This window comes from Pseudophryne corroboree, chromosome 8 (genome assembly GCF_028390025.1).
Source record: "Pseudophryne corroboree isolate aPseCor3 chromosome 8, aPseCor3.hap2, whole genome shotgun sequence".
NCBI lineage: Eukaryota > Metazoa > Chordata > Amphibia > Anura > Myobatrachidae > Pseudophryne > Pseudophryne corroboree.
In genome coordinates, this window is record NC_086451.1 from 406,220,508 (window position 1) to 406,231,880 (window position 11,373).

The following is an 11,373-nucleotide window of genomic DNA, read 5'->3' on the forward strand; positions in this document are numbered from 1 at the left end:
CCACAATGTGTGCTTTATGTTCACTTTGTGCCCACAATGTGTGCTTTATTTTCACTTTGTACCCACAATGTGTGCTTTATGTTCACTTTGTGCCCACAATGTGTGCTTTATTTTCACTTTGTGCCCACATTGTGTGCTTTATTTTCACTTTGTACCCACAATGTGTGCTTTATGTTCACTTTGTGCCCACAATGTGTGCTTTATTTTCACTTTGTACCCACAATGTGTGCTTTATTTTCACTTTGTGGTGCTCCCTTCACTTTTGCAAAATACCTTTTGGGATTTTTAACGGCATTGCTCAAAATACCAAATACGCACTAAAACTAGATGAACCAATTAGACGTTAGCTTTCATTGCATGGCTTGTGGTAGACAGATGAAGCTTATTGCTGATTCGATGCTATGGTTTTAGTGAAGATGTGTGCATGTGAGCAATGTTAGTAAGTAACCCGGTTTTATAAGTTTACATGCTGTATTGTAAGATAGCATGAAACGTTCCATTCTAGTCAGCATGGTGTCATAACTTCTCAGAATAATAACCCACACGCTCTGTAATTAATATTTCCCTATAATAAATACAACACAGATATCTGTAAGAAATAATATTTTATTGTTTTCAGTCAAGTCACAGAAAAGTCACGGAAACTTAAAGTATAAAAGCTATAAAACTATTATCATAAATTAAAATAAACGTTGAAGTGCGGAGGTGGCAGAGTGCTAATGACGTGGTATAGCAGACATCTTGTAGTATCGGGGAAAGTGTCCAGCGCTGCTTGTTTCAGGGGTTAAGTCCAAGTCCTCGGGAGACACCGGTGTGGTCAGGGTGAACTTCTGAAGGAGAATCGTGAGAAAGAGAAACAGCTCCATGCGGGCCAGACCTTCTCCTGGGCACTGCCGCCTCCCTAAAAAGGATGGTATTAATACAGTAAGCGCATTCACAGCAAAAGGTTTTGTAGGGTTTTTTCTTAAATAAAAACTACTTGTGGCCAGTAAGCACATAGGGCCTGAGTCATGTTTGTAAGTAAAGCAAGTAAGCAAGTAATTGGGGGAAAAAACATGTTGCACTGCAGGTGCAGCTGCAGTTGTAACATGTGCAGAGAGATTTAGATTTGGGTGGTGGGTGTTCAAACTGAAATCTAAATTGTAGTGTAGAAATAAAGCTGTTTAACATTTGTAGAATCTTGGCGAGGTCCCTAGGGGACCCTAGCACTGTCCCAGAGCCAACAGCACATGCACAGATATCCGCGAAAATGGCGTGGTGGCTATTTTCCCATTGATTTTCCTAGTGGGCATGTGCGAAAAAATTGGAAAATGGTACCATACCATTTTCCCAGTGATTTCTGCAGCACTACTGCTGCACCGCGGGACAGAGTGGCGCCATTGGCCAGAACAAGATGGAAAACAGTATTGTTGGTAAACTTGTCATTGAGGTAATGTTGGACAATTAGTCCAGAGTCTGATTAAGTGCATGATACACATAACAAGCACAAAAGACACCGCACCTGCAGAGAAAGGCAGCACAGCCAGTCCCTTCTTTAGCGCCCCCTGATCATCCAAGAACCGTTCTGGGGAGAACATCTCCGGCTGGGGAAAGTATTTAGGATCCTTCAGTACAGTTGTCAGCAAGGGGAGCACATCCATGTCCTGATATGTAATGGGAAGGGAAGGATATTACAACATCTGCTTATATGAGAGATACATATTAATCTTACGCATATATTACTAAAACTCATTCTAACATTTTTCTATAGTTGTGATTTCATGTTTTAAAGTCTACCCGTTACCTGCACAGAATGGAGGCAGGTACAATATTCATGAGAAAAACTAGAAATATCACTGAGGCACGAGGTACCAGTTTCCTAAGTGCATTACTATTCTAGATAAGATCAGTGCAGTGTGATAAAACCATAATGTAAAAAATTATATCATAGTTGTCAGCTCTGGGAGTAGGCAGGCAGGTCAGCAATGGGGGAACGGGGCAAATGTGCGGCATTGTGGAGTGTGACGGCCTACTGAGTCACCACGTGGAGAGAGTCATCCTATTTTTGGGAGTCTCACAGACCTTAGTGGAGAATAGTCATGTATGGATTATACCCTTGCCAGGCACAGAAATACAGAGTATTATTTACCTTGGGTATAACGTAGCCTCGGACTGAGGTCTCCTCTGTTGTGCGGTGGGGCAGCCCAGTGGGGACAATATCACTGAATCTCTGGATCTCATGGATTACAGCTTCAGTATAAGGCATCTTGAATCGGTCTTCTGCTGATGGACACTTATCACCTATTACCTGGTCTATCTCCTTCTGGATCTTCCCTAAACAATGAAGAAACTGGAAGTTACCCTATTTGCGGGAAATAGGTGATTGGACAGAGGTAGAAGATAACCCTGTTTGACAGAAGCATATGTTGTGATGTAGTGTTAATGAGTGGACATGGAAACTAATACAAAATCGGATATTAATAAGGTGGCAATATTTAGAGGAGTGCAACATTTTATTTGTGATATAGTCAACTCATTTCAGTGTTCTGATGAGACCCAGACAGAGTCATCTAAACATATAGGCACACTGGAACCTTCAAGCTGGGACAGGAGGTGGTCACACAATCAGAGCAACAAGGTAGTCCAAGCCTGCAGCCAGACAGTAAATGACAGTCAACATTCTGATTGGCGGATGGCCGGAGCTGTCCACCAGTCAGAGTGCTGACAGACATTCACTGTGTGGTAGCATTTGGAGAGACTATGTGGGACCGCAGGATGGACATGTTAGGAGTTTTTTTTTAATTGGTTCCCATGAATGGGTGTGTCGGGGCCCCAGTGCATTGCTTTCAAATGTAACCATATAATATCCAATCCAGTATTATTGTCATTACCTTGAATATCTTGGTATTTGAGTAGAACGAGGCAGCCATATCGGAGTGTGGTGCTGACGGTCTCTGTCCCAGCAGTGAACAAATTTAATGTAGATGACACAAGATTCTCCATGTGGAACTCTGTGTCTGGATTCTCCTTATCCTAGGCAAAGAAGACACATAATATTAGCCACCAAATCACTGATGCCAGTGCCAGCCATAGAAAGTACTATTAGTGCAGGTGACTCGAAAGGTGGTTTGGAGGAAGAGCGATGGTCTTATAATCAGAGCAACTCTGTACACTACAGTGTGGAATGGGCTGAATGTTGGTCAGAAGGATTGGAAAGGTTTGATAATCAAACCAAATGATCCAGCCCGTCTTTCAGATGTTTTCAGGCTGCGAATGATTATTGTTTATGTCCATCCACTGAACGATAATAGATCAGATTGCTGTTTCATTGGCTGATCTGAACAATAGAATGTAAGCTCTCACGAGTAGCGCCCTCTTCCCTCATGTGCTCACCCTTTTCTTCTTTAATAATTCTCAACTGCCCAAATCACAGTTTTTGGGCCACCTGGAACTTATCTCTGTCATTTACTGGTGTAGTTATGCTTAGTTACCCTGTACTTGTCAAAAATTGATTTCAACTGTAAGTCACTGTTTTGATTATGTGCATATGTACTCTGTAATTGGGCGCTGCGGAACCCTTGTGGCGCCATATAAATAAATGATAATAATAATAATAATAATAATAATAATAATCCTTCAGTGTAGGACCAGCATAAGAATCCCCAACAATACCTGCTTATACATGCACAAGACTGGTAGTGTGAAGCTGTGAACACCAGGGGATATTTATGGGGTGTTTATACAGGTGACAGTGTAGAAATGTGATGCTGCCCAGAGTTGCCAGAGTCTATCTGACATTATTTGTACAGAATCTGGTACAGCACATGGATGCACAGAGTCGCAGTAGTGAGACGCATGGTGTGTGAAATGTATAGGGCATTCCTGGGTGCTGAATGGCTATCCATGCTCATCCTATGGGCCTGTTATAGGAGTGCCGCAGGCTGTCACTGAACTAGCTGCATATTCGCTTACAGTGGAGACTCTGCGTCTAGCATGGCAGCAGTGCAATAATCTATGGTGCACCGGATGCTGGGTATCCCAGTCCTTGCACAGTCAGAGGCATGCCCCCTGACCAATCAGGACATAAAGGAGATGGTGACACAAGGTAATGATGTCATGGAGGGGGCAGGGTCACTGGCACCAGTGAGTGCAGCATTGCCCAGAGCATCCAGAGGACACTCCAGGGGGTGGGGGATGGGAGCTTGCAGTGATCCTGGCTGCACGGTACCATTAGGCACCCTGCTAGCCAAATGCAGAGACCATTGGGCAGCAATGGTGCTGCCCACAGAGCCCAATCGCACACCCCTAGTTACAGCCCTGAATATTATATCCTGATGTTCTCTAATGAAAAGGATAAGGGGTATATTTTCCAATGGTCTTATTGATCTTTTAATCAATGAAAATCTATCTGAATCGATATTGTGTTTCAGGGGCTAAAATACACATTTACCAAATGAATATCAAACATTGTTTGTTAGAAAATGCATGTGTTTAGCACCTGAAAAAAACCCAATATCGATTTCCATCAATTTGTATAGATAAAATCGATGGAAATCGACCATCGGTAAATATGCCCCCAAGACAGCAAACAAAATAACATTTAACATACTGTAAGAACATCTTGCTACTTGCCTGCTGCATCTTAATCAGAAAACAGTCAATAAAGTGCCGGGGAGAGAGGACATCCAGGGTCTTCAAGCTGCTTTTCACCCTCTCCTTGACAAATGATTTAAGATCTGTCAGACAGTGCACACCTTGCTGGTGGGGCCCAGGAACATTGATCAGAAGCCCATGGAAGTAGTAAAAAATCTATAATATCAAGTCAGTATAGCAGATTATTGCTCTGTTTATGGACTGTCATAGAATATTAAGCAACATTTTTGGTGCTTTTCGCCATGTTTAGCACCAGTCTTACTACAATATGTACTATATTTACCCTGCCAGGATAGAGCTAGCTACAATATACAGTCTATAAAATGTTAGCTATAAACTGATTGGTGCCATGGCAGCTTGATACATTATACCCAAAACTGATATTTATCCATATGACATTTTGGGAGATGTATAACACTTTGTAAATAAAGTAGAGAGAGATAAAGTACCAACCAATCAGCTCGTATTTGCCACTTTACAGGCTGTGTTTTGCAAAATGATAGTCAGGAGCTGATTTGCAGGTACCAAAGGGTCTATTCATGAAGCAGTGAAGAGAGCTGCTTCATATAATGTTATAGAATGCACTTTATCAATGTTACCTCAACACTGACTGGTTGCCATTGGCAACTTCTCCACTGGGTGACTTCTCCACTTTTTTCACTGCTTCATGAATAGACCCCATTATCGCTCTCCACATTATCTCTCTCCAAGCTTTGAAACCCCCTCCCTCCCGTGTTTCTTATACCCCTTTTCCACTAGCTCAAAAAACACGGGTTAATGCACGGGGGCAACCATTTACCCGTGTTTTTTGCTAGTGGAAACGGCTCCCTCTGCAAAAACCCGGATCAAGAGATCCGGAAATCCTGCCCGGGTAGCTTTCCAGGTTGAACAATATGCCGGGTTGATGAGTGCAGTGGGAAAGGGGCTCTGATGCGGGTTGCAGCCAAGTAGCACCCATGTCAGGCTCCCGACTGTGACCCGCATCACTAGTGGAAAAGGAGTTCCATGATCAAAAGTCAATTGCTGTAATATTAAGCAGATTACCTGCCCCCAATGATCTTATATATTCAGTAACCATTGATCTATATTTTTCATTTTGGAATAGTTGAAATATTATTAAATGAACATATAAACCCTGAAAAGTGTTACCCAAACCTATATGCTGAGCTTACTTATACATTTAATGGATAAACACTTGGGTAGGGTATTCTGTTGTGTTGATACTCACTAGACCCCATGAAGAGTTCATGAAGCGCAGAGTTCCATTGATATTTCTCAGCAGGGTCAAAAAACGCTCATCCTTGTACTCATAATGCTTCCCAAACACGATAGAGCAGATAATGTTGGATACAGCACAGCTAAAGAGGAACGTGGGGTCAAACGGCTTCCCTAGACAGACACCAAATAGTAATATCAGTGACACTGGTAACAGCAGGGTGACATAGTGATACAGACAGTAGGGAGCAATAAGACATGGAGCCTGTTCCTCCTACTGCAGGGTGACACAAACACAAGGGAGCTACAGTATGAGACCTGGGGCCTACCCCTCCCACTGAATGCATCTTTCTGGTCTATCAGGGTCTCTTTCAGTAAATCATATCCGCAAAGCACCACTGTTGGCTTAGATCCAATGTATATAGTAAACACTGGTCCATATTTTTCCTGAAACTGCACAGATAACCAGGAGTGAGGGTATAAGTTTATTAAATTTTTCTGTTTTAATAAGGGAATTAAAAATGTGAAGGAACAAGGTTTAAACTACTGTATTTATTTAATCGTTTTACAAAAAATTATAATAGCATTTGTTTTATTTATTTTACAAAACACAGAACCTGGTTGACATGTACTGGAAATTTTAAAGCTACAGGACATATTCTAAAATAATACATAAATAATGCTTTTGTTGATACAGGTTACAGGGTTAGATTACAGCTAAATATAGATCACATTTTTATTAAGATACATTACCCAGAAAATGCGTATTGTAGGGACCAAGCTATATTAAACATATATGTATATAAAATAGAAATTACTACTTTTTAATCATTTTTCCATTACGCACACTGGCATTATAATCTATGAATCCCACACCAAGCAGAAATGAGTTACATATTAAGAATAATTAAAGCCTTTGTACAAATGTCCATGTTTTGCACATGCCTACATTGCATTTCCCAAAGCATCCTGAATTACTAGCATTGGTTTAACCCAAATCACTTTCTTACCTTTTGGAGTGAGACCAGGAACTTTCCAGGAGTTATATGGTGAATGTTACCTATGAGTGGAAGTGGGGAAGGACCAGGCGGCAGAAGGGATTGCACCTTGGTGGCCTTTTTCAGCCATGCTGTGCAGACCAGAGCAAGCAGGACAAGAATAATGACAGCAGTAGGCAGCAACATGTTCTCTCTAAGTTTGGAGACCTGAGACCTATAATGATGCTGTACACAAGGATTTCCCTTTTATGCACGCTGTGAGCCACCCCCTCAGGTGATCCCAAATGTGTGACCTGTAGGTTGTGTTACCCACTGTCATCATACAGGAAGGTATATTTCCACTATGTGCCAAAGAATGTATTGATTTTGAAATGGACAAACTGAGTGATTCTTATACTGTCAGGATGAATTTGCTTAATAGTGATTTCATTGCTAAATATAAACTATATGTTTTTGTGTTCTCATTGGGGTTAGGACGGGATCATCAAAGATGTAGAAACACTGGGGTATATTTACTAACATTCGTAATTTTCGGAAAAAGGTCAAAGTTCAATCACGAATGACATCGAAAGTGTAAAACTGCAACTTTTTGAATTTATTACGACTAATTTACTAAGCTGTCGTATTCGGATTTTTCATTTGTTCCGATGTCGATGTCATTCGTGTTTTTTTTTATTTTTTTACGGCAGTGATTAGCAAAACACTGCCGACTTTTTCAAAATGAATCTCGGCCGGATCTGTGTGATCCGTGCTGGGGTTCATTTTTTTTTTTTTTTTAATAAACACTGTAAAACGGAGAAAAAAAATGCGTGGGGTCCCCCCTCCTAAGCATAACCAGCCTCGGGCTCTTTGTGCCGACCCTGGTTGCAGAAATATGGGGGAAAAAATGACAGGGGTTCCCCCATATTTAAGCAACCAGCATCGGGCTCTGCGCCTGGTCCTGGTTCCAAAAATACGGGGGACAAAAAGAGTAGGGGTCCCCCGTATTTCTAAAACCAGCACCGGGCTCCACTAGCTGGACAGATAATGCCACAGCCGGGGGTCACTTTTATATAGTGCCCTGCGGCCGTGGCATCAAAAATCCAACTAGTCACCCCTGGCCGGGGTACCCTGGGGGAGTGGGGACCCCTTCAATCAAGGGGTCCCCCCCCAGCCACCCAAGGGCCAGGGGTGAAGCCCGAGGCTGTCCCCCCCATCCAATTGGCTGCGGATGGGGGGCTGATAACCTTTTGTGAAAATGAAAAGATATTGTTTTTAGTAGCAGTACTACAAGGCCCAGCAAGCCTCCCCCGCATGCTGGTACTTGGAGAACCACAAGTACCAGCATGCGGCGGAAAAACGGGCCCGCTGGTACCTGTAGTACTACTACTAAAAAAATACCCAAAAAAAGACAAGACACACACACCTTGAAAGTAAAGATTTATTACATACATCCACACAAACATACAAACATACTTACCTATGGCCCCACGCAGGTCAGTCCTCTTCTCCAGTAGAATCCAAGGGGTACCTGTTGAATAAATTATACTCACCAGCTCCAGGGTCCCAGGCTCCTCGTAGCATCCATTTGTAATCCACGTACTTGAATAAAATAAAAAAACGGACACCCGAGCCACGCACTGAAAGGGGACCCATGTTTGCACATGGGTCCCCATTCCCCGACTGCCAGAAACCCACTCTGACTTCTGTCTAAGTGGGTTTCTTCAGCCAATCAGGGAGCGCCACGTTGTAGCACCCTCCTGATCGGCTGTGTGCTCCTGTACTGACTGACAGGCAGCACGTGGCAGTGTTACAATGTAGCGCCTATGCGCTCCATTGTAACCAATGGTGGGAACTTTCTGCCCTGCGGTTGACCGAAAGTGACCTCACCGCTGAGCAGAAAGTTCCCACCACTGGTTACAATGGAGCGCATAGGCGCTACATTGTAACACTGCCGTGTGCCGCCTGTCAGTCAGTACAGGAGCACACAGCCGATCAGGAGGGTGCTACAACGTGGCGCTCCCTGATTGGCTGAAGAAACCCACTTAGACAGAAGTCAGAGTGGGTTTCTGGCAGTCGGGGAAAGGGGACCCATGTGCAAACATGGGTCCCCTTTCAGTGCGTGGCTCGGGTGTCCGTTTTTTTATTTTATTCAAGTACGTGGATTACAAATGGATGCTACGAGGAGCCTGGGACCCTGGAGCTGGTGAGTATAATTTATTCAACAGGTACCCCTTGGATTCTACTGGAGAAGAGGACCGACCTGCGTGGGGCCATAGGTAAGTATGTTTGTATGTTTGTGTGGATGTATGTAATAAATCTTTACTTTCAAGGTGTGTGTGTCTTGTCTTTTTTTGGGTATTTTTTTAGTAGTAGTACTACAGGTACCAGCGGGCCCGTTTTACCGCCGCATGCTGGTACTTGTGGTTCTCCAAGTACCAGCATGCGGGGGAGGCTTGCTGGGCCTTGTAGTACTGCTACTAAAAACAATATCTTTTCATTTTCACAAAAGGCTATCAGCCCCCCATCCGCAGCCAATTGGATGGGGGGGACAGCCTCGGGCTTCACCCCTGGCCCTTGGGTGGCTGGGGGGGACCCCTTGATTGAAGGGGTCCCCACTCCCCCAGGGTACCCCGGCCAGGGGTGACTAGTTGGATTTTTGATGCCACGGCCGCAGGGCACTATATAAAAGTGACCCCCGGCTGTGGCATTATCTGTCCAGCTAGTGGAGCCCGGTGCTGGTTTTAGAAATACGGGGGACCCCTACTCTTTTTGTCCCCCGTATTTTTGGAACCAGGACCAGGCGCAGAGCCCGATGCTGGTTGCTTAAATATGGGGGAACCCCTGTCATTTTTCCCCCCATATTTCTGCAACCAGGGTCGGCTCAAAGAGCCCGAGGCTGGTTATGCTTAGGAGGGGGGACCCCACGCATTTTTTTCCCCGAAAATAACCACTTTCCCACCCCTTCCCACTGATATACATGCACGGATCTCATGGATCCGTGCATGCCTATCCAATCACGGGAAAAAAAAGCAGGTCTGTTTTTTTTTAGCACTTTTTTACGAGTTGTAATTTTTCACGGCAGTGTTTTTTTTTTTTTTGCTTTGCACTTCTTAGTAAATTACCGAGATTCATAGTTAAACAGCCGCATTTTGACCGATGGTGTATTCATTCGTAATTTTTTTCTTGGACTTCCAAAAAATTACGAATGCCCTCATCACTGCCGTGATTTGAGTTTAGTAAATTACCGAGATGACACTTTGAAGAAAAAACGGCATCTCGGTCAAAATCGGGACCTTAGTAAATATACCCCACTGTTTAAATTAGACACAGTTTTCAATATACATTAATGAGTGGATTCAGAATCTCTTTTCAAAAATTTTAAAATATCTTAAATCTTTCTTATTAACATGATATTTACATCTGTGTTTAAAATGTTTTGTGAATTGCATTTTTTACCACTGAAAAGGTAAAAAAAAAATGTTTTATTATCATCATCAGGTAATTGCACTGAATTTATTTGCAGAAAAGATTTTATAGAACATGCCGAGATGTGCCTCCTAACCAGCATAAAAACCTGCTTTTGTGGTTCCTGATTCAGTTATACACCTTACAGACCGCCAGCTTTGAACACGGGTTATTGCACGTAAGCGTGCATAATCTTCCGTGTTGCCCAATTGGAATAATACGGGGCGAGCAACCAGCTATTCCAACTCGGGTAGTGAGCAAGGTCGAACACACGTTCAACCCAGCGCGCTGTGCTGTGGGAACGGGAAGCCGAGTCGATGCGACCCGTTTCCACAGCACACTAGGTCCTCATTATCTATACGGTACACTACTGCAGAGCTCTGTGAGCACTTCTCTGATCTTCAGATCTCCCATAATGTTCACTAATAGCAAAAAACATATGTACAAGAGGTTAAAATTGGAGCTGTGTAAATAATACAGAGTTTACGCCTACACACAGATAACTATGTCATATCCTACCAGAGATTGCATTTCAACATATCATTGGCATGGTGAGTACATTTGTTTATGTTCACCTCTGACCCCAGGTGATGTGACATGTTTGGAATACTTGCATTATGACACATTGTCACTGGATCTTGCAGACCAAACTATTTATTTATTTTTTTAATCTATAATAATAACCTCAGACCCTATTTAAAACTGTGTTTATCAGATTTAGGGGGACATTCAATTGCACCCGATAATTTTATGTGCAGTAAAAATGGGAATTTACCGCAATTCCTTATTTTAAGCAAATTTTTAGGAGTTATTCAATTATCCCCCAGTTGTATCGCACACAAAAAAAATCTCCTTTTCGTGTGAAAACACATGGGATCTAAGAACAATTCCTGGATCTATGTGTTTTTGTAATTATGCATCCAAAGAAACGGCACTTATAAAGGATTTTGTTTCGCCTGCCCATTGGACAGGTGAATTAAAATTCCCGATAGTGCTAGCTGTCAAGGAGAATTGAATAACCCACGGGAGATCAATTAGCAGTGGATAACTGAACAATTGTACCCAATCATTTTTTGCATGG

At 42.9% G+C, this 11,373-nt stretch overlaps 1 protein-coding gene across 1 annotated transcript; it reads right to left on the reverse strand.

Annotated features, from left to right (window-relative positions):
* Positions 1-716: 716 nt before the first annotated feature.
* On the reverse strand, positions 717-7,031 carry LOC134949891 (cytochrome P450 2G1-like). Its single transcript, XM_063938587.1, has 8 exons — positions 6,858-7,031; positions 6,177-6,300; positions 5,861-6,021; positions 4,612-4,788; positions 2,871-3,012; positions 2,129-2,313; positions 1,502-1,643; positions 717-901 (listed from the first exon to the last, which is right to left on the reverse strand). The coding sequence occupies exons 1-8, from the start codon at positions 7,029-7,031 to the stop codon at positions 717-719; spliced, it is 1,290 nt and encodes a 429-aa protein (XP_063794657.1).
* Between the last annotated feature and the right edge of the window lie 4,342 nt (positions 7,032-11,373).